The sequence below is a fragment of the Coregonus lavaretus genome, assembly GCF_964263955.1.
Source record: "Coregonus lavaretus genome assembly, chromosome: 18".
Taxonomy (NCBI): domain Eukaryota; kingdom Metazoa; phylum Chordata; class Actinopteri; order Salmoniformes; family Salmonidae; genus Coregonus; species Coregonus lavaretus.
In genome coordinates this window covers 9,210,079-9,234,015 of record NC_140005.1, presented here as the reverse complement: position 1 = coordinate 9,234,015, position 23,937 = coordinate 9,210,079, and the positions used below count along the sequence as shown (strand labels likewise).

At 45.6% G+C, this 23,937-nt stretch overlaps 1 protein-coding gene across 3 annotated transcripts in view; it reads left to right on the top strand.

The window, feature by feature from the left end:
- The first annotated feature begins 652 nt into the window (after window positions 1-652).
- The window catches only part of LOC311146054 (protein quaking-A-like), a 101,309-nt gene continuing 78,024 nt past the window's right edge, over window positions 653-23,937 (top strand). For all 3 annotated transcript variants that reach the window (XM_084182513.1, XM_084182514.1, XM_084182512.1), the window contains exon 1: window positions 653-1,039. In XM_084182513.1, coding sequence (XP_084038639.1) covers window positions 895-1,039 — 145 coding nt within the window. In that variant the 5' untranslated portion in view covers window positions 653-894. The remainder of the gene's footprint in view (window positions 1,040-23,937) is intronic.

The window sequence follows — 23,937 nt, the reverse complement described above, 5'->3', positions numbered from 1 at the left end:
ACGATCCTATTTATATCATATTTATATCATATCACTCAGTTGGTAGAGCATGGCGCTTGCAACGCCAGGGTTGTGGGTTCGTTTCCCACGGGGGGCCAGTATGAAAAATGTATTCATTCACTAAACTGTAAGTCGCTCTGGATAAGAGTGTCTGCTAAATTACTAAAATGTAAATGTAAGATGCAAGGAGAGGTGCGGGGGGTACACCATAATATTGAATATAATTATCTCCATCAAATTTAAAATTGAGTCATTACCTAAGTGATGACAGGGAGAATTTCCCCATGTTCCTTTACCTCCTACTGGTCTTCATATGCCATAAACTAGTTAGCCATAAACTAGTTGTTCATGCTGTTTGCAATGTTTCCAAAGTCCTCTATGCTTTTGATTTCTCCGCAACGACTGAAATATCATTTTTAAAGCCCAATACAACCTGTGTATGAAATCTGTAAATACACTTTCACTGTACTGTCCACAATTGGTTCTAATCTCTGTAGATCACCTATTGGCACTTCAGCGCCCTCATGGTGCAATACCTTGTGCTTATTGGTGATATCACCAGTCCCTTGAAAGGGCTTCTGACCAATAGGCGAAGAGGGGACAAAAGCTTTGGGCGAATACTCGCTGGCTTTAACAGTGGTGGAGCGGAACGTCCCTGCGCGCGGAGTAGAGGAGAGTACACGGTGATCAACTCTTTGGGAGGAGATAGTGCTTATTTTTTCCTCTCCGCTCTAACAACAAATAAAATTTGATTTTGTTCAGAGGGTCGTCTAACTACAGCAATCGAAACGTGGGAGGAACGAAGGATTTGATCTGCAAGTTTTTCTTTAAGATTTGTTTTCTTTTCATAAAAAAGGATTCTGTTGGAGGCTCGCTCGCACTCTAGACGCAAAGATGATGGTCGGAGAGATCGAAGTGAAGGAGAGACCGAGGCCGAGTCCCGACTATTTGATGCAATTGTTAAATGAAAAGAAGCTGATGACCAGTTTGCCAAATCTGTGCGGTATCTTTACACACCTTGAGCGGCTTCTCGATGAAGGTAAAACGCCGTCTGGAGAAATGGGGTAGTTGGGAGGGAAGGGGTGACTACGGCACTCTCCCTAGGGCTCGGTGGGCATGCTTGCTGCATAGAAGAGCGCATGCATGGTAGCTACCTAGCTAACATAGCTAGCTTGCTAGCGAGCTACATTATCACAAAGCGCAACACAACTTCTTCTTTTAACTTTACAAAGTGAGAACTGCGAGGAAATTAAACCATTGCACCATTCAACAAGGATATTTATTTCCCACCACCAAACCGCAAGGATTTCTTTGTAGTTTGCATGTCCTTTTGTTCTCTGACTTGACGAAGTGAAAAGTTTTTTTTTTTGCCTGCTAACTAGCTAGCCAGGACCGATAAACTATACATTTTCTTATCTAGCTACTATTAATCCCAGTTGCAGGAAGAAACTGGTTAATAGCCAGACTTGTACAATTAAATTGTAGTTTCGGCTTTAGCCTGTCAAGTATGATATAAGTGAATGTGAGAGTTTATGTTCTAAAGAGGATGTATTGTTTCCAGGGTCCACGAATTCAACTGAACAGGATTGGTAGCAAACTAGTATAACCATGTAATCAAACATGAAGCTTCCTAACAAACACAACAATATATCTGGCTGTAATATAGTTATCTGGCTGTATTCACTCCTGAGCAGCTCGTTTCCATAACGTACAGTATTGGCTTATCAGAATCTGATGGAATTTCACAACATCGGAATGTGCCCCGGCTGTTGCCTTTCGGATTTTGAAACAATGGGGCAGTGGAGTTGTTTGCCTTGCAAAGATGTCCAGCGCCAACGTTTTTTGCAGATAAATTACGTTCTAAAACATACATTAAGCGCGTAAGAAATATCGCGGATGATTATGCAGGAATTGTGTAGCTTTGTCTTCATTTGATGTAGTCGTGTTTTTGTCTACCTATGCAGTCTGTGTCGGGGCCAGTCTCAGCGTCGTTGTTGTCGCAGGATCGTTTTCTAGTATGCCACTTAAGATTTATAGTTTATATAACTCTATTATACACAATGTAGAATTCATAACGGTAGTGTGGTTTATGTAATTGATTAGGTAACACTAGAGAGCGCCACTTCCCCCTCACTGTCCTGTCCTTAGCTCTGATGTGGGCAGCTGACATTCAGTCACTTTTCTGGAATTAAAGACTTTTAGCTGTATATTTAGTGTATTCTAATTCATGCAAAAAGGACGGGAAAAATATTGCATCTGTGACCCTGAGTTTCATGCCAAATATAGAACCAACTGTGTCACCAAGTCAAATGCTTATCTGATGTCTCACTGTGGGCACATTTTTGCTAACCAGTGAAAACAAAGGAGTACTGTGTCACCTCTTGTAAAACAAGTTTTGTTTGCTCCAGTCTCCCATAAAGGCTAGTTTAGATAAACTCTCAACCTCTACTTATCCAGTTAAACATTCCTAAAATGATTACCCTGCAACAAGCTCTACACAACCCTTTCCTTCCGGGGAGACACAGGAAACTATGGGCTCCCTCCCCTGTCTTCATCCTGCCTACCTGCCCCCCCCCCCCCCCCCCCCCCAGACAAAGAGGAGAATGGATCAGGCTCCACAGTGTGCCTCTCTCTCTCACACTGAATCTGTTTACCCAGGCAGCTTTGGAAGCCTGGCCATGGTGCACACTTAGCTGGCAGCCCGATGTGGTTGCACCATCCTGTGCTTTTCACTCAGTGTGGGGGTGTTTTTAAGAGACCATGTCTGGGCCAGATCCTGGGCCCCTCTTCCCTGGCTGCACATGAGGTTTCACAATTCACATGCTGCCTTCTGCTCTCTCCATCCACACAGCTCCACTGTTTACTGGGGTTACTACAGCAGTCGCCCAAACTTTACCCCTCTGCCTAATGTTTAGTGGGTGTCTGTGTGTGAGGAAAACAACCCCCCAGTGCAAGAGGCTCTTGGCTAAAGCCGTTTGCTTACTCTTTTGGACTTGAGCTTGCCGGTATGAGCCCACCCCCATCAAAGCACACCCTGTAAATGTGCATTCCTGAAATTGAGTGCAAACCTCACCTAAGTGCAGTGAGAAGCATTAATCACAGCGGGAAGCTAGTTGTGAGGTATATTTGTGTGCCGTTCAGGTTATGCAAATGTCGACTGCGGTTTCAGTCGGCAGCTAGGGTAAACATTGCAGCTCGTTGTGACTTCTGTCGGGGACAAAAGCTTGCAAACTGCAGTGATTTTGTTTATTTAACCTCTAGCGTTGCCGTGTCAATCATTTTTGGTTCCATCGAAGCATTAGGAGATTTATCCAGGAAGTAGCTTAAAACTCAAGATTCTAGTTTGGTTGCATAGTAAGTGGCACCATAGGAATCCAACCTGTCTATAGTTAGTAAAGGTGACCCTGGTGCCTACTGATTAGTGACTGAATGACAACCAGACTTGGCCAAGGAAGAGAAGGAAATACCCTTAAACAAAGACAATGATACTTTTTATTGTCAATATTTCAGCAGCATCGTTTTACTCAAGACTCTTTGGGGAGAAATACTCAGCGTGTAGATAGAAGCACATGTTAAGGTGCTCATAGTGAGAATCCTCATTTACTCACAGGTGTTTTAAGAACACAAACTTCTCCATATCTCGCACACAGAGAGAAATGTACCTTGACCACACCGCAATATGCCCTCTCCTCTGTCTAAACGGGCAGCTGAAGCAAAGTCGAGAGGGGAGGGGAAAGGAAGTCAAGATTCTCTCCCGGTTGTCTCTCCTTCATAGCCCTGCCAACAGCTGTACTGCATGAATAGGACACACATTCCCTGCACACACACTAGTGGTGCAAGGGTCAGCCGTTTTTTCACCCGCGCCCGCAATTGCTAATAACCCAGACGCAACCGCCCGACTATATGTGAAAATCTGAGGTCCACACCCGACCCTAACCTGCTAATATAGAACATGGGCACAGGTTTATTTAGTCTTCTAGGACAACGTATGACAGAAGTGAAGCTGCACGTACTGAATTATAGACAAGTTGTCTAACAAATAACTTTACAAAAATTTTGGAAATTATGAGCAGAGACGTATATAAATCAGGCAAAAAGAATCCTGTGCCTCCTGTCAAAGAATCTTTGAATGCTTCAATCTAGTTGACATCCGGTGAAGTTCTGTCATCTCTGCTGCTTTTGTGGAGCAAAGACGTTTAGGGACCGGTGAGAAAATGCAATAGCAAAAAAAGGGGAAATATATTTTCTGTGCAAAATTCCACGTTTCCTCAGTTTGACCGGTTGTAGGAAATAGAAAGCTCTGAAAATGACCCAACATGTTTCTGATAAGATTTCAGTTCGGCTTGGATGCATATTTTATGTGGTTGAAATACTATCAGCTTTTATGATGCTGATAAAGACAGCACCTCTACAGACAGTATTTAACTGCGCATTCGCATTCTCTCAAGATGCTGAAATAAATAAATCCTATTTCTCCTCTTTCCGAGAAAAAATGTGGCCTGCATTTGGTGTATAATTTCACTGCAAGAAATGCTTAATTCTGCATGAGTTAATATTAAGGCTATGTGGGAGGTTATATACCTACAGTCAGTGTCCAGATTTCAGTTTCCATTTAACCCATCTGAACATTAGGCTACAGTTCCCTTGATGTGCCATAGGCCTGTTTGAAGTCCCGTCTTGTGACTGTCAAATTTATATAGCGCCTCACAATCATCACACATAACATAGCAGGTACGGCTATCATCCTCGTTTACCATTTCGACAAATCTTTCCCAAACATTACTTTTCTGGCCCTCCTTTCTCTTTATTTTAAACTCTCCATTTCGCAGCTTCTCTCTTATTGAATTAAACTCTGACATTGTCCTGTTTGCCTCCGTGGATCAAAGTTAAGTTTTTCTGCCCTTTCTCAAAAGCATTTGGCGGTTGACATGTACTGTAGGCTATTTGGCGTGCGTACAGTTAGGCCCTAAAGCTTAGGCCTATACATTAATGTCAGATAGCCTAAAAGAATGAAAGAAAAACCTAAACGTAGCCTATAGATATAAATTGCACAAGAGTTATACATTTATGGATTTTTTTAAAGTAATTTTTTTCTCTTTGTTCAACCCACAATATTTCATGACCCTAAACCCGCCCGCCCCACTCCGCCAGGACTGCGGGTAATGGATCAACCCGCGCATCGCTAACACACACGTGTTCCCTCGCCTTCAACTTGGTGTGTGCGCAGCTGTTTAAATGTTGAGGGGAAAGCCAACACCATGAGCATTAACCCCTGTGACCCCGAGTGAAACAACTGCTCCCAGTTCCCTGGCTTAGCTCGGTACCGAGATGCATGCGTGTAGCCTAGGTTATTATATTGCTGGTGAGTGTTGAGCCTCTCAAGGTCACTTTGGTGGGCAGGCGCTTTTGAAAATCCCATGCGCAGCAGTTGTTCATCTTTCCGAGGTGACGGCCGTGTGTTTTTTTTCTCTCTCTCAATTGGCAGTTGACATGCCAACAAGCAAACTGCTATATTTTCTGTTGGCAGGAGATGTTATAACATTTTAGAAGGCTGTTGAAGTACAGGCAATTGATTTAGAGAGAGAGTAAGAGCTGTAAATCAGTATGGACTAGTATCAGACTATGTACAGTGTGGAGAAAAAAGTATTTAGTCAGCCACCAATTGTGCAAGTTCTCCCACTTAAAAAGATGAGAGAGGCCTGTAATTTTCATCATAGGTACACGTCAACTATGAGAGACAAATTGAGGAAAAAAAATCCAGAAAATCACATTGTAGGATTTTTAATGAATTTATTAGCAAATTATGGTGGAAAATAAGTATTTGGTCACCTACAAACAAGCAAGATTTCTGGCTCTCACAGACCTGTAACTTCTTCTTTAAGAGGCTCCTCTGTCCTCCACTCGTTACCTGTATTAATGGCACCTGTTTGAACTTGTTATCAGTATAAAAGACACCTGTCCACAACCTCAAACAGTCACACTCCAAACTCCACTATGGCCAAGACCAAAGAGCTGTCAAAGGACACCAGAAACAAAATTGTAGACCTGCACCAGGCTGGGAAGACTGAATCTGCAATAGGTAAGCAGCTTGGTTTGAAGAAATCAACTGTGGGAGCAATTATTAGGAAATGGAAGACATACAAGACCACTGATAATCTCCCTCGATCTGGGGCTCCACGCAAGATCTCACCCCGTGGGGTCAAAATGATCACAAGAACGGTGAGCAAAAATCCCAGAACCACACGGGGGGACCTAGTGAATGACCTGCAGAGAGCTGGGACCAAAGTAACAAAGCCTACCATCAGTAACACACTACGCCGCCAGGGACTCAAATCCTGCAGTGCCAGACGTGTCCCCCTGCTTAAGCCAGTACATGTACAGGCCCGTCTGAAGTTTGCTAGAGTGCATTTGGATGATCCAGAAGAGGATTGGGAGAATGTCATATGGTCAGATGAAACCAAAATATAACTTTTTGGTAAAAACTCAACTCGTCGTGTTTGGAGGACAAAGAATGCTGAGTTGCATCCAAAGAACACCATACCTGCTGTGAAGCATGGGGGTGGAAACTTCATGCTTTGGGGCTGTTTTTCTGCAAAGGGACCAGGACGACTGATCCGTGTAAAGGAAAGAATGAATGGGGCCATGTATCATGAGATTTTGAGTGAAAACCTCCTTCCATCAGCAAGGGCATTGAAGATGAAACGTGGCTGGGTCTTTCAGCATGACAATGATCCCAAACACACCGCCCGGGCAACGAAGGAGTGGCTTCGTAAGAAGCATTTCAAGGTCCTGGAGTGGCCTGGCCAGTCTCCAGATCTCAACCCCATAGAAAATCTTTGGAGGGAGTTGAAATCCGTGTTGCCCAGCGACAGCCCCAAAACATCACTGCTCTAGAGGAGATCTGCATGGAGGAATGGGCCAAAATACCAGCAACAGTGTGTGAAAACCTTGTGAAGACTTACAGAAAACGTTTGACCTGTGTCATTGCCAACAAACGGTATATAACAAAGTATTGAGAAACTTTTGTTATTGACCAAATACTTATTTTCCACCATAATTTGCAAATAAATTCATAAAAAATCCTACAATGTGATTTTCTGGGGAAAAAATTCTCAATTTGTCTGTCATAGTTGACGTGTACCTATGATGAAAATTACAGGCCTCTCTCATCTTCTTAAGTGGGAGAACTTGCACAATTGGTGGCTGACTAAATACTTTTTTCCCCCCACTGTATATAGAGTCCTCTTTGGATGTCAACACCCTGACTTTTTACTCTGTTAATCCTGATCTGTTTTGTTCAAAAGCCCTCTCCTTACAATTTCCATTTTAGCCCTGTTTTGTTTGTTACTTAAGTCAACACCACAAACGTGTTAGAGCAGAATGCTGCAGGTTGTGCATGGCACCGATTCCTCGTAATGGATAGGTTTTTTTTGTTTACTGTTTATTGCCGGTGTTAGGTTTAATCGGACGCTTCCTTGCGATTTGTCACTGTTTAGAGAAGGGAATCTGTGCCAAGCCCCTGGGAGAGCGTCAGGGTTTAGAGTTGGTCTTTTAATAAAGATTACAGAAGAAAAGTCTAAAGTTCTCTCCATAGCTCTCTCTCCATCGGTCTCAACTCTGCCTGTTACTAGTTAATTTCCTGCCGTAGGGTGACCTTTTGCGAGCGCCGCCGTAGGGTGACCCTTCACGAGCGCCCCGCAGGGCAGAGACCTGCACTAACCTTTGACACACAATCAATTTGCCATCTAACAAGATTGAGTGCTGCTCGCAAAGTAAGATGGCGCCTGGGGCTTTGAAAGACCTGAGCTCTCGAATGGAGAGACTATAGGAGGAGAGAGAGAGGGGAGGGGGCTCAGGGCATGGTTGTTGTGCAGGCTGAAAGCTGTTATGCGTCTCTCTGTCCCCCTCCCCTCCACACCCCTGCCTCTGCTTCCCTCCCAAGGCACTATTTATAAGCTGGAATTTAATTAACAAGACCTGCTTTACTGAGCCAGTTTTAAAGCTGAGTTGCGGGTCTGACTCACTCCTCAGTCTCTCCCTCCCGGGGCCTGACTCTCTCCTCAGTCTCTCCCTCCCTGGGCCTGACTCTCTCCCTCCCTGTGCTCTCTGTGGGTAATAAATTGGGCGGCCAGAGGATGTCCCAGGCTCGGATGCTCTCTCTTTCTCTCGCTCTCTGACTCTATCTGATGCCTGCATGCTGGTGTCTTTGAGATCAGCCAGGCTTCTGGCCCACGGCCTGGTGCAGCTGATAAAGTCATCCTCTGACAGGCCCTGCCTGCACCGTTATCTCGGGCCACAATCCCGCGAGTGCTGGGCACAACCTCTGCCCCAGTTGTCTGGTTTTGCTTGCCACCCCTCTGCGTTTGGCTGGTTACAAACTCCCTTTTTCCCCTTCTACTTTTTAATTTCGATAAGCTACAAAATGTATGCTGCACAATGGTTTTGCGCACTGTTGTTCAGTTTAGTCGTTCTCTCGAGAGTCTGGAGAATAAATGATGCATGGCGTGACAGGATATGACAAAGTTTGGCGATCTTGTAATAGTTCTGTCACAACAGCTCTATTGGCTCTTTTGTTTATCTTTGGGATTTTTTGGCTTGGGAACCTCATCCTCCCTATACTTCGACCTACCCCTTTTCTCCCCCTCCATTTTTGGGATGTGAGAAACATGCCTAACCAAAGGAAGTAACACCCATTTCAGGCAGGAAAGGGCTGCCGAAGTTGTTTGGTTTAGACTGTGGGAAAGACGAGGACACCAGCCTGTTTCATAAGCTTTATAAAATGGCTGAAAAACAAAGCCCAAAAGCTCTGCTCCTTTGTGTCCCTTTTGCTGTGTAATTTGTTGTTTCTCAGCGAGGTGCGTCTGTCTCTCTTCTCCCGTTTCCTGTGACTAATTTGAATGTGAGTTGTAAGAGGCCACCTGAGACTAGATGCCTGTTTATTTGATTCGCCCTCCACACACACATTCCACAGCAATGAGGATTAGGCCTCACCCCCTTGCAATTGACTGTTTCGAATAGCCCCCTCCCCCCCCTCCTCCTTCCAACAGTTTCCCTTTATTCTATTCTCTCTCTCTGTCTCAGTTGTTTTTGCTCTCTGTAGTGCGAGTCATTTGAGTCTCAGGGCTGGCTGTCACTGCAGATGGGGCGGAACAATTAGACTCCATGGGAGTCACTGCATTATTTGTCAGCGTTTCCCATGTTCGTCTTTGTTTTCCACAACGAGCTGAATGCTGGTTCTCTCTGCCTGCATGCTTTCCTCTCTTCTGAGAGGAATAGCAAAGGCTAGTGGCTAGCTGAGGAATTTAGGCTAACTTGGCGTGCGCTTAACCTCTAACAGTGTTCCCCCCCCCCCCCCCCCCCACATACCTACTCTTTTTGAATTTGAACTCAATCTGATCTGTTCTATTAACTGGCGGCGAGTCAGATCTGGCTTGTGAATATCATGCAGGAGGAACTTGATATTTTTGGAACAGTTAGTACTAGAATACCCTCAGGGTCATTGTCATGCTGGAATACCCATCCACGACCCATTTTCAATGCCCTGGCTGAGGGAAGGAGGTTCTCGCCCAAGATTTGACGGTACATGGCCCCGTCCATCGTCCCTTTGATGCGGTGAAGTTGTCCTGTCCCCTTAGCAGAAAAACACCCCCAAAGCATAATGTTTCCACCTCCATGTTTGACGGTGGGGATGGTGTTCTTGGGGTCATAGGCAGCATTCCTCCTCCTCCAAACATGGCGAGTTGTGTTGATGCCAAAGAGCTCGATTTTGGTCTCATCTGACCACAACACTTTCACCCAGTTCTCCTCTGAATCATTCAGATGTTCATTGGTAAACTTCAGATGGGCCTGTATACAGTGAGGGGAAAAAGTATTTGATCCCCTGCTGATTTTGTATGTTTGCCCACTGACAAAGACATGATCAGTCTATCATTTTAATGGTAGGTTTATTTGAACAGTGAGAGACAGAATAACAACAACAAAAAATATAGAAAAACGCATGTCAAAAATGTTATAAATCGATTTGCATTTTAATGAGGGAAATAAGTATTTGACCCCCTCTCAATCAGAAAGATTTCTGGCTCCCAGGTGTCTTTAATACAGGTAACGAGCTGAGATTAGGAGCACACTCTCTTAAAGGGAGTGCTCCTAATCTCAGCTTGTTACCTGTATAAAAGACACCTGTCCACAGAAGCAATAAATAAATCAATCAATCAATCAGATTCCAAACTCTCCACCATGGCCAAGACCAAAGAGCTCTCCAAGGATGTCAGGGACAAGATTGTAGACCTACACAAGGCTGGAATGGGCTACAAGACCATCGCCAAGCAGCTTGGTGAGAAGGTGACAACAGTTGGTGCGATTATTCGCAAATGGAAGAAACACAAAAGAACTGTCAATCTACCTTGGCCTGGGGCTCCATGCAAGACCTCACCTCGTGGAGTTGCAATGATCATGAGAACGGTGAGGAATCAGCCCAGAACTACACAGGAGGATCTTGTCATTGATCACAAGGCAGCTGGGACCGTAGTCACCAAGAAAACAATTGGTAACACACTACGCCGTGAAGGACTGAAATCCTGCAGAGCCCACAATAAACCCACTAACAGGGAAGGGGGTTAGAAACTGCTGAGACAAACATTCCAGGAGAAAGGAAACCTAGAAACTGTCAAACTTAACCATTCCATACTGTGGAAAGTCACAGGCTGCTTAAAGGTGGGCGGAGCAAAGTTCCTTTGTGTGAAGGCATTTAAAATGGGTGTGTGTTTTTAGCGCCAGAGCTCTCATGAATAAAAATGCTGAAGATGTCTTGCAGACTGGAGAATTTGTTTTAATTCATTATTAAACCAGAGCCTTACACCCTCTGGGAATTATAAAAAGCTTGAGTAATGATTAGAGAGAGAAATTCTCGTGACAGACTGCCATTCAGACCCCAAGGCTCAGCCTGTTTCATCCATTTCCCCCTGCAAAGGATGCTCTTTGCCACACGGCTACATGTTAACATCCTCTGTTCTATTGGTCTATCTGAGGAAGTGTGTCGACTTTTAAACAATGACTGATTTCACCTTGGCGGTTGAGTGCGACTGCGGCATAGCTCTCTCAATCTGTAAGCCTCTGCCTAGTTGTTTCACCCTGACAGTGAGTGCAGACCTGCGCTCAGATGAAAGGGGTTTTTAATCCTTAACTCTATTAATGCAACATAAAAATCCCCATCTAAATTTGTCAGTTGAAGTTAAAGTTATCTGTTTTTTTGCATGGGCTGCATCTCAATCCGCCTATGTCGGCGTTCCGCATCTGCAGTGGAAAGTGGCAGAGCTACAGCGCTGTTCATCAGACCAGGAGACATCCCAAAAATTGGTCTTATCATGAAAAGGACAGACACTTCAAAACCTTATTCGGTATAATTTATTTTTTGACTTGACATTTATAAATGTGTTATTCAATGCGTTTCTATGGGCGATAGTAGGAAAGGACAAATTCAATATTTTATAAAATGCATTTTGTATATATTTTTGGGATATAGAATGATTATTCTGTAGTTAGAGTATAATAGTTGGCACTGAATACAGTGTTTGACATGACAACGAATGAAAATGCCAGGGAGGAGTTATTGTGACCAGGGTAGGAACAAAAAGGGTTGATAAGTGTTTCCTTGGGGACCCTATAATCTTTGGCTACATTGAAGGCTTGTTCTTAGCTACTTCATGTAGTTAACATATTCTTGCTTCGCGTGTTCCTCTTTGATACTGTTGCACAAACATGCTGATTTTAGGTTTCCACCACTGATATTATCAGGCTGTATAGCTAATTACATTTGCTCTGACTCAGTACATTTATTAGCTAGCGATTAGCATTAGCAGCTAACAAATTTAGGCCCAACTTCCTAAGAAAAGACAAACTAGCTGTTTGCAGATGTAAGAAACACAAACTAATAGTGTAATTATAGAACACCAGTGGATTTATATTAATAAGAAGCAAAGTGAAAACAGCATTGTTGTCATCAAAATTGTAGCATGTGCTGCATTGACCATGCAGACTGAAGTGTTTCGTGGTTGAGGAACAACAAATGCGCTCCTTGAGTGACGGGGCGGGACTAGGTCTGTGGAAAGCAGCATATAGAGGGAGCTGAGAGAGATTACTCAAGTAGCGAAGTAATCAGTAAAAATGGATGTTGTTTGAATGACTGTATTTGTTCAGCTATTTTGCTACTAGTCTGTTTGCCTGAAGGATTAGCCCGACTGTGTTATCAGTTTGCGGTTTATGAATAGATTACAAGCAAACACAATGGTTGTTTTGTGCGATTTCGTTTTAATTGGGGAAAGAAAAGAGCCTTTAACACATTGCACAAAAATGAAAGCATAAACATTCCCAGTGGGAAAAGAATGGGAAGTCTGTCTCTATTAGGGCCGGGAAATATGGCCAAAATATCATATCACAATATCTTTCACATTTGTGATTGTATTTGATGGTATTTTATGTTTTTGAATAATCAAAGTTCTAAATATGCTTTGAGTAGTGCATGACCCTAGGGTGGCAACACATAAATTATACGTCATTTCAATTGGTCTTTTTCCATTCTGATTGTTTAATACTGTTCAATCCATCTTCAAACAAAATTCTGCATTTTTAAAAATAAATTCTGCATTTCCTGCACTTTCATTTCCAACTGTGCCATACAGGGCTGCATGAAATGGTCAAAAAATCTAGGTCTAGTTAATTGGTGAACTGTTGAAACCATGGAAAATAGAATTATTATTCTAATTCTATAGTTGGAATGTAGTGGGCAGCACCTTGAATATATTGTTTGACATGACAACGAATGAATAAGCCAGGGAGGAATTATTGACAGGGTAGGAACCAACTGCGCTCTCCTTGAGTGACGGGGGGCAGGGCTTGGTGTGGGAAGCGGCATGCAGCAGGAGGAGGCTGAAAGACGACTCAACAGAGTAAACTACAAAAACGGACATTAAACGCGCCGGAGTTAAGTATCACATTTAAATAACCAAACACTGAAATAACGTTAGTGAAGTAAAAACCAAAACTGATCCATGCATCAATACCGGTATATAGTGAAATACGGTATACCGCCCAGACCTAAGCTCTATGAAAGTGTGTTTCTAGGCATAGAGAATTGATTGTGTGCACTGAAAGGAAATGGGAGCAAGGTCCAGATGGGTGGCAATAAAGAGAAAATGTTCTCTGAATTAAGTCATCTCCCAGGCTGAGGGGAAGGTCAGTGGTCCTCAGTCCCACTCAATGACCCCTTGTTTTGTAGAGCTAACAACCCACTGCTGAAACCAATATCACTACCATCGGCATCCACTCTAAGTAGGGACTGATCGAAGCAGTGGCCCTCCGTAAAGATTACGAAGTGTCGTTTTGCTGTTGTTGGATTAGATTACAGTGGGACGGCCTATACGATGCGCTCGCTGTGTGTGGCAGGCAGGTGTCCGTGTCCTCTCAGTGTGAGAGCGGTCTGGGCATCTGGCTAGGTACGGAGGCGCCAGCTGTTCTGTCACATTCAGGTGAGGTATTGTCCTGCGGCCCTAATCTGCAGCTGTGGACCACTCACTGTGCTGTTCCAGGTCTCCTGGAAGCCTCCGGATGCTCAGTCTATCCATTTATCCATCCTGTTTTTCTCCCTCCACCTTCATTTTCTCCTCGGGGGTGAAGGTATGAAAATGTATGCACTCAATAACTGTAAGTCGCTCTGGATAAGAGCGTCTGCTAAATGACAACAACAAAAAACCATGGATTGTGCTTGACACCGGTTGAAGCTGTCGGTGGCGCTAACTTTTCCTCAAACCTTTTTTTTATGATCGTCTGACACACTCAATGTAAGGCTCCTCCCCTTCCCTCACCACGTGCCTCACTCTCCTCCTACTTTTTATTTTGTTCCTTTGTGATCTGGTAAATGATGCAGCAAATGATTTGCTCTCCCCAAAGAAGCGTAGTGTGAATGTTTGCTAAACATAATGCTAAACTGATTTCTTCCTGTGCAAAACACACTAACAACAGTGTCTAGTTTCCCATGGGAATTGTGAATGACTCCATGTCCTTGGCTCTGTCTTAACCCATTTAGGTTGGCACGGGGGGAGTCCATAACATGCCTGCCTTCTCCGGTCTGCCCATGTCCAGCATGCTTAATGGCTAGCGCACGCTCTCCTCTTTCTACTACTCTATCGCTCTGTTTTCTCCTCCCTCTCCTCTCTCCTCTTTCTACTACTCTATCGCTCTGTTTCCTCCTCCCTCTCCTCTCTCCTCTTTCTACTACTCTATCGCTCTGTTTTCTCCTCCCTCTCCTCTCTCCTCTTTCTACTACTCTATCGCTCTGTTTTCTCCTCCCTCTCCTCTCTCCACTACTCTATCGCTCTGTTTTCTCCTCTCTCCTCTTTCTACTACTCTATCGCTCTGTTTTCTCCTCTCCTCTTTCTACTACTCTATCGCTCTGTTTTCTCCTCCCTCTCTCCTCTTTCTACTACTCTATCGCTCTGTTTCCTCCTCCCTCTCCTCTCTCCTCTTTCTACTACTCTATCGCTCTGTTTTCTCCTCTCTCTCCTCTTTCTACTACTCTATCGCTCTGTTTCCTCCTCCCTCTCCTCTCTCCACTACTCTATCGCTCTGTTTTCTCCTCCCTCTCCTCTCTCCTCTTTCTACTACTCTATCGCTCTGTTTTCTCCTCCCTCTCCTCTCTCCTCTTTCTACTACTCTATCGCTCTGTTTCCTCCTCCCTCTCCTCTCTCCTCTTTCTACTACTCTATCGCTCTGTTCTCTCCTCTTTCTACTACTCTATCGCTCTGTTTTCTCCTCCCTCTCCTCTCTCCACTACTCTATCGCTCTGTTTTCTCCTCCCTCTCCTCTCTCCACTACTCTATCGCTCTGTTTTCTCCTCTCTCCTCTTTCTACTACTCTATCGCTCTGTTTTCTCCTCTCTCCTATTTCTACTACTCTATCGCTCTGTTTTCTCCTCCCTCTCTCCTCTTTCTACTACTCTATCGCTCTGTTTCCTCCTCCCTCTCCTCTCTCCTCTTTCTACTACTCTATCGCTCTGTTTCCTCCTCCCTCTCCTCTCTCCTCTTTCTACTACTCTATCGCTCTGTTTTCTCCTCCCTCTCCTCTCTCCTCTTTCTACTACTCTATCGCTCTGTTTTCTCCTCCCTCTCTCCTCTTTCTACTACTCTATCGCTCTGTTTTCTCCTCCCTCTCCTCTCTCCTCTTTCTACTACTCTATCGCTCTGTTTCCTCCTCCCTCTCCTCTCTCCTCTTTCTACTACTCTATCGCTCTGTTCTCTCCTCTTTCTACTACTCTATCGCTCTGTTTTCTCCTCCCTCTCCTCTCTCCTCTTTCTACTACTCTATCGCTCTGTTTTCTCCTCCCTCTCCTCTCTCCACTACTCTATCGCTCTGTTTTCTCCTCCCTCTCCTCTCTCCACTACTCTATCGCTCTGTTTTCTCCTCTCTCCTCTTTCTACTACTCTATCGCTCTGTTTCCTCCTCCCTCTCCTCTTTCTACTACTCTATCGCTCTGTTTTCTCCTCTCTCTCCTCTCTCCTCTTTCTACTACTCTATCGCTCTGTTTTCTCCTCTCTCTCCTCTCTCCTCTTTCTACTACTCTATCGCTCTGTTTTCTCCTCTCTCTCCTCTTTCTACTACTCTATCGCTCTGTTTCCTCCTCCCTCTCCTCTTTCTACTACTCTATCGCTCTGTTTTCTCCTCCCTCTCCTCTCTCCTCTTTCTACTACTCTATCGCTCTGTTTCCTCCTCCCTCTCCTCTCTCCTCTTTCTACTACTCTATCGCTCTGTTCTCTCCTCTTTCTACTACTCTATCGCTCTGTTTTCTCCTCCCTCTCCTCTCTCCTCTTTCTACTACTCTATCGCTCTGTTTTCTCCTCCCTCTCCTCTCTCCACTACTCTATCGCTCTGTTTTCTCCTCTCTCCTCTCTCCACTACTCTATCGCTCTGTTTTCTCCTCTCTCCTCTTTCTACTACTCTATCGCTCTGTTTCCTCCTCCCTCTCCTCTTTCTACTACTCTATCGCTCTGTTTTCTCCTCTCTCTCCTCTCTCCTCTTTCTACTACTCTATCGCTCTGTTTTCTCCTCTCTCTCCTCTCTCCTCTTTCTACTACTCTATCGCTCTGTTTTCTCCTCTCTCTCCTCTTTCTACTACTCTATCGCTCTGTTTCCTCCTCCCTCTCCTCTTTCTACTACTCTATCGCTCTGTTTTCTCCTCCCTCTCCTCTCTCCTCTTTCTACTACTCTATCGCTCTCTTTTCTCCTCTCTCTCCTCTCTCCTCTTTCTACTACTCTATCGCTCTGTTCTCTCCTCTCTCCTCTTTCTACTACTCTATCGCTCTGTTTTCTCCTCCCTCTCCTCTCTCCTCTTTCTACTACTCTATCGCTCTGTTTTCTCCTCCCTCTCCTCTCTCCTCTTTCTACTACTCTATCGCTCTGTTTTCTCCTCTCTCTCTCTCCTCTCGGATGGCAGTAATTCAGCCAGAGGGGTACATTTCATCTTTCATCTGAAGACCAGTGCTGACATTAAAGGCCTGTAACGGGACCTGTCTGTTTGCATTAACCCTGGGTTACCCATTCTGCTGACCAGCCTCTGCTGTTCTGGCTCTCTCCACCACCCAGACAGACCAGCCTCCGCAGCTCTGGGTCTCCACGGCCCAGACAGACCGGACTGGGTCTCCCCACGGCCCAGACAGACCGGACTGGGTCTCCCCACGGCCCAGACAGACCGGACTGGGTCTCCTCTCCCTCCTCCCTTGCTCACCCAGCACTCTGAAGACGATCAATGCCTAAACACTTAAGTAGGCTCAGGAACTCCGTGATTGCTTTCCTGACTCACTGCTGTCGGATCAGGGTGGAAATTATGTTTGCCTGTTGCTATGACATCCTGACCTACTTCTGCCAAACCTGTGCGCTTCGTGTTTCTGCCTATACCTTTCGGACCACCCTAGCAAACAAACAGATCGAAACACTGTCTGTCTGTTCTCAGCAGACACCGACTGGTAGTTTTGCTTACTAAATTGACTGGGGAAGACCAGACAAAGACCTGAGGCTGAATTTCCCTTATCACAGCCTGTGGTTTTATACAGCCACTGTTGAGCAACAAGTTTTGGCAATGACCGGTTCTACCAGTGTTGCACAGTGATGTCACCTTCTAGCACGCAGCATGTTATTCTGTGTGTGTGAAGTGAACATTAAATTGCATGTGACTTCATGTGTTGAATATTCTCCTTACGAACAGAGTCCTCAGTTGTTGTCTAGGCACTCCATGCCCGAGGCATCATCACATATGAATGGCGACCATTAAATGGCACAAGGGCAGTTAGTCTCCCCCTCACCACCACAGTCACAAGGCCTGCTTTCTGACCGCTGGACAAACGACAGCCCATTGCAAAGGCACAGATAAGAACGCCACTGTCCGGCTCTATAAAAATAATATATATCGACACTGACAGTACTTGCCCTGCTCCGCCCTTTTGAGTGATACTCCCCATTAGCCGCCTTTGTGGAGGCCGTATGTAAGACTGCAGGTTGCAAGCGTCCTTCCATCGAGGGTGAGAATGAAGGACAGGTTAAGGGAGGTCTCGTTCTTTTCTGGGCCGGGAATAGTTAGACGCCGTAATGACCCCCCCCCCCCCCCCCCATTGACTGTTGGTGGTGGAGATGGTAGGATGACGTGAGGGCGGTTCAGGCTCGGGGAGGAAGCAGGGCATTGGTTATCTGTTCTTGACACATTGAGAGGGACCTTCCTTCCTCTTCTGACAGCTTTACCTTTCCTGTCATTGTTGCGTGGTGGAGGGGGTTATGCTGGCTTCCTGGTTTGGTGTGAGAGAGACTGTTACCCCGAGTTTGTTTTCAGCTTGTCACAAGTGAGGAACGCAAAGCAATAGAGGCACAAAAAGCTTGCAGTCCACCTGGCTTTCCAGTCGAAGTCATAACATAGATGACCCTTCTCTGAGGTCTTGACCCGGGGCTGACCCTTGAGGCTTGCAGGAGTCTGGTTGTACAAGTTGACAGGAAGTGTCACCCCCTCCCCCACATCCTTGCTACTCTGTCCTGGCCAGCACTGAGAGGAAAAGCTTCCCCAGACTGAGTCGATGGTTACAGGCCTTCCAGTGAAAACAACTGGGCCAAGGCTTCTGTCTGCCTTTCTATTCCCCTCAACAGACACACAATCAGCCCAACATCCTGGTCCATTTTTCCTGTTCTCGCTATCTCATATCTTAGCAATCTTACAGCAGATATCCTGTATTCTCGTCTAAAGCAGTCACACTGATGTTTTGGTGTGTGTTGTGTGCCTGAGGCCAGACCGACTGAGGTGAGGGGGAGATTATGTGTTTGTGCTGCACGCTTGTCCTGCTGGATCAGCCGACACGCTGAACGTGGTGAAGTGGGTTAACATAAACCAAGGGAGTGTGTCTGGAGAGTGGAGTGCGCAGTGCAGATCAAATCAAATTTTATTTGTCACATGCGCCGAATACAACAGGTGTAGACCTTACAGTGAAATGCTTACTTACAAGCCCTTAACCAACAATGCAGTTTTAAGAAAGAATACCAAAAAAAATCACACACACAAATACAATATAAAATAATACGAAATAAAAGTAAGAAATAATTAAAGAGCAGCAGTAAAAATAACAATAGCGAGGCTATATACAGGGGGTACCGGTACAGAGTCAATGTGCGGAGCCACCTGTTAGTTGAGGTAATATGTACATGTAGGTAGAGTTATTAAAGTGACTATACATAGATAATAAACAGAGAGTAGCAGCAGCGTAAGGGGGGTGGGGCAATGCAAATAATCCGGGTAGCCATTTGATTAGCTGTTCAGGAGTCTTATGGCTTGAGGGTAGAAGCTGTTTAGAAGCCTCTTGGACCTAGACTTGGTGCTCCGGTACCGCTTGCCGTGCGGTAGCAGAGAGAAAAGTCTGACTAGGGTGGCTGGAGTCATTTACATCGCCTGGTATAGAGGTCCTGGATGGCAGCAAGCTTGGCCCCAGTGATTTACTGGGCCGTATGGACTACCCTCTGTAGTGCCTTGCGGTTGGAGTCCGAGCAGTTGCCATACCAGGCAGTGATGCAACCAGTCAGTAATGCAACCAGTCAGTATGCTCTCGATGGTGCAGCTGTAGAACCTTTTGTGGATCTGAGGACCCATGCCAAATCTTTTGTCTCCTGAGGGGAAATAGGTTTTGTCGTGCCCTCTTCACAACTGTCTTGGTGTGCTTGGACCATGTTAGTTTATTGGTGATGTGGACACCAAGGAACTTGAGATCTCAACCTGCTCCACTACAGCCCCGTCGATGAGAATGGGGGCGTGCTCGGTCCTCATCTTTTTCCTGTAGTCCACAATCATCTCCTTTGTCTTGATCACGTTGAGGGAGAGGTTGTTGTCCTGGCACCACACGGCCAGGTCTCTGACCTCCTGCCTATAGGCTGTCTCGTCGTTGTCAGTGATCAGGCCCACCACTGTTGTCACCGGCAAACGTAATGATGGTGTTGGAGTCGTGCCTGGCCATGCAGTCATGAGTGAACAGGGAGTACAGGAGGGGACTGAGCATGCACCCCTGAGGGGCCCCCGTGTTGAAGATCAGCGTGGCGGATGTGTTGTTACCTACCTTTGCACCTGGGGGCAGCCCGTCAGGAAGTCCAGTTGCAGAGGGAGGTGTTTAGTCCCAGGGTCCTTAGCTTAGTGATGAGCTTTGAAGACAGTATGGTGTTGAACGCTCAGCTGTAGTCAATGAATAGCATTCTCACATAGGTGTTCCTTTTGTCCAGGTGTGAAAGGGCAGAATAGAGATTGCGTCATCTGTGGATCTGTTGGGGCGGTATGCAAATTGGTGTGGGTCTAGGGTTTCTGGGATAATGGTGTTGATGTGAGCCATGACCAGCCTTTCAAAGCACCTAATGGCTACAGACGTGAGCGCTTCGGGTCGGTAGTCATTTAGGAAGGTTACCTTAGTGTTCTTGGGCACAGGGACTATGGTGGTCTGCTTGAAACATGTTGGTGACTCAGACAGGGAGAGGTTGAAAATGTCAGTGAAGACACTTGCCAGTTGGTCAGCGCATGCTCGGAGTACACGTCCTGGTAATTAGTCTGGCCCTGCGGCCTTGTGAATGTTGACCTGTTTAAAGATCTTACTCACATCGGCTATGGAGAGCGTGATCACACAGTCGTCCAGAACAGCTGATGCTCTCATGCATGTTTTAGTGTTACTTGCCTCGAAGCGAGCATAGAAGTAATTTAGCTCGGCTGGTAGGCTCGTGTCACTGGTCAGCTCGCGGCTGTGCTTCCCTTTGTAGTCTGTAATAGTTTGCAATCCCTGCCATATCTGACGAGCGTCGGAGCTGGTGTAGTACGATTCGATCTTAGTCCTGTATTGACGCCTTGCCTGTTTGATGGTTCGTCGGAGGGCATAGCGGGATTTCTTATAAGCTTCTGGGTTAGAGTCCCGCTCCTTGAAAGCGGCAGCTCTAGCCTTTAGCTCGATGCAGATGTTGCCTGTAACCCATGGCTTCTGGTTGTGGTATGTACGTACAGTCACTGTGGGGACGATGTCATCGATGCACTTATTGATGAAGCCAGTGACTGATGTGGTGTACTCCTCAATGCCATCAGAAGAATCCCGAAACATATTCCCGTCTGTGCTAGCAAAACAGTCCTGTAGCTTAGCATCTGCTTCATCTGACCACTTTTTTTTTTTATTGACCGAGTCACTGGTGCCTCCTGCTTTAGTTGTTGCTGGTAAGCAGGAATCAGAAGGATAGAATTATGGTCAGATTTGCCAAATGGAGGGCGAGGGAGAGCTTTGTACGCATCTTTGTGTGGAGTGAAGGTGGTCTATAGTTTTCTTTCCCTCTGGTTGCACATTTAACATGCTGGTAGAAATTAGGTAAAACTGATTTAAGTTTCCCTGCATTAAAGTCCCTGCCACTAGGAGCGCCGCCTCTGGATGAGTGTTTTCCTGTTTACTTATGGCTGTATACAGCTCATTGAGTGCGGTCTTAGTGCCAGCATCGGTTTGTGGTGGTAAATAGACAGCTACGAAGAATATAGATGAAAACTCTCTTGGTAGATGGTGTGGTCTACAGATTATCATGCGATACTCTTCCTCAGGCGAGCAAAACCTCGAGACTTCCTTAGATATCGTTCACCAGCTGTAGTTTACAAATATACATAGATCGCCACCCCTTGTCTTACCAGAGGCTGCTGTTCTATCCTGCCGATACAGTGTATAACTCTCCAGCTGTATGTTATTCATGTCTTTGTTCAGCCATGACTCGGTGAAACATAAGATATTACCGTTTTTAATGTCCCGTTGGTAGGATATACGTGCTTGTAGTTCGTCCACTTTATTATCAAGCGATTGTAAGTTGGCCAATAGTATCGATGGCAAAGGCAGATTAGCCACTCGTCGCCGGCTCGTTACCAGGCACCCCGATCTCCTTCTGCAATATCTCCTTTTCTTTCTACAGCCAATGACAGGGATGAGGGCCCTGTCGGGTGTCTGGAGCAAATCCCGCTCATCCGACTCATTAAAGAAAAATTATTAGTCCAGTTCAAGGTGAGTAATCGCTGTTCTGATGTAGCTGCTGGAAGAGTAGCTGCTGCCTTGGCAACCTTTAATGGGGGTCCGTAACAAATATAAATGTCCAGAAGCTCTTTTCGGTCATAAGAGACGGTAGAAGCAACATTATGTACAACATAGGTTACAAACAATGTGGAAAAAAACACACAAAATAGCACGGTTGGTTAAGAGTCCATAAAACGGCAGCCATCTCCTCTGGTGCCAAGTCTCACATTTGTTTGTTTGCGCACAAATTCAGTGGCAGGTTAAATGAGTTCCCTAGACAATAAACAGTGAGTGTGTTTGTGAGATTAATACCCCAGGTTGAGTCAGTCTGTGTCACGTGTCTGCACCCTTTTACAAGTTTGTTCTCGACAGTGGCTGCCTGTGTTGGTTATTTTGTTATTCTGCTTAAAGGTTGGGGTTTTCCCAAAAATTATCCCAACAGATGAGTGGAAACCGTTTAAGACATCTCTGCCCTTAAAGCTGCTCTGTTAAATGACCTCTACAACACTTTCCAATCTAATGCTACATATCCTACCCTTTTCGATGGGAGCAAAGCAGCAATAAAAGTGCTGTCTTTGTTTAGTCTTTTAAGATGTGTTTGCATTTAGGTGTCTTAGAATGACTGACTAGTTCCGCTGAGCTGGTGAATTACATCATTTGCAGAACTTGCTGAGTGGACCATTGGCATGAAGCTCTACCTCTCTCCTTGTATTACTGTTATTCTATGTGAATGTTGCCATGTGGTTGCCTATGGGATGGACCCAATAGTGATGTCAAGGGCAGCGTCTATGTGTTTTGTGCGTTTCTTAGGCCTATTTTCCATGACCCAGTAATGCCGGCTTGTAACACGGAGGGATACTGGGCTTCATAGCAAGTGATCACCCCAGGGTGTCTTCCTAAATTACCTCCACGCAGAGAGTAATGAACACCTGCCCCCGTGGCGGCCATTAAGAATGAGCCTATTATGCATTGAGCCGGCCCTCCTTGTGAGTACAAGGCGCTCCAACTGCAGACCCCTCTCCGTGCGGGAAACGGGCACTCCCATGCCTCATTGAGCTGATACCGTGCCCCCTACCGGCACCCAACCCCATAAAGCAGTTCCACATCATGTGGTCCCCTGTTCTGTTCTAATGTTAGTCGCAGGCCTTAATGGCTCTGCAGAGATCCAGAGACTGACTGTTCCCTCTTTAGTTTTCAGATCTGGTAATGGGCTTGGTACTGGGAGGAGAGCTCGTCTTTAGGAACACTCACAGAAATGTTCAGGTTTGGACCTTTTTGTTTAGCAAGAATTGGAGATCTGGCCAAAGCTCCTCCCTTGCAATGACTGTTGGCTGAGAATTTAGCAGAATTGCTAAATTAGCTCTTCAGTTCTCCTTTAGTCAATGGTCTCGGGCCTATTAGCCTACCCTCTCCTACTCACTGGCTGTCCAGTCAGACTTCCCCAGACACGCCAAAGTTAATCTCACTGCCCATTGTTTTTTCCCCAACAGGATATAGGAAATAATGACAGCAGCAGGCTGCTTTAGTCTGTGGAACTTCACATGGGCCCAGAGATTCACCAAATGCATGGCAGTGTATTTCTCCAGTCCTCCCGTGTGTCTGTCTGTTTTCATTGTCTAATCGACATGGTAACTGGCTATGACACATCCTATTGAAATCGTCATGCTGCCGCAACCCGTCGCCGATGCCAAGAGTCACATTAAGCCACATCATGTTTGGCAGAATTTCTGCCGCTAGCGCCGGCAACCTCAGAAGCACTGCGATATTAATAAGGAATTGCTCTGTCTGGTAATTGTGTTAGCTTCCGTCACAACACCAACACACTGCACCTACCCAATCCCAGCCGCCACAAACCACTGGCTTACTGTCAGAATGCTTCAAATGGAAGGAGGGGGTGGAGAGAAGGAGGAATGGAGATTTAACGTTTTTTAAATTATTTTTTTAATGGGAAAGACTAGCATCTCCAAAACAGTCAACAGTTTGTCTAAATGGCTAGATACTTGGAAACGATTGACTATTTCCTGGTGTTATTTGTACTGTTTCTGCTCCGAGGCGATTCACCCCTCTTCTCCAGTGTTATTTCTGTGTGTTCTGCTTTTCTGGAGAGCCGTGGCTGCAAACACAGAAGCCTCATTTAGTTTTAGTATTTTTCACCAGTTCTGTTTGTTTTCTGTCTATGTGTGTGGTTTGGGCAGGCGGTGGAAATGATGCACATAGGACCTGCACAGTGCACCGAACAGTCCTGGATTCGTTGTGCATTCTCTGCCATTACAGAAGCAGCTCAGCACCCACTCATTATTGGCAATCATAGAACGGAACATGCTGCGTCTGTTCTCTACTCCAGGTGGGCTTT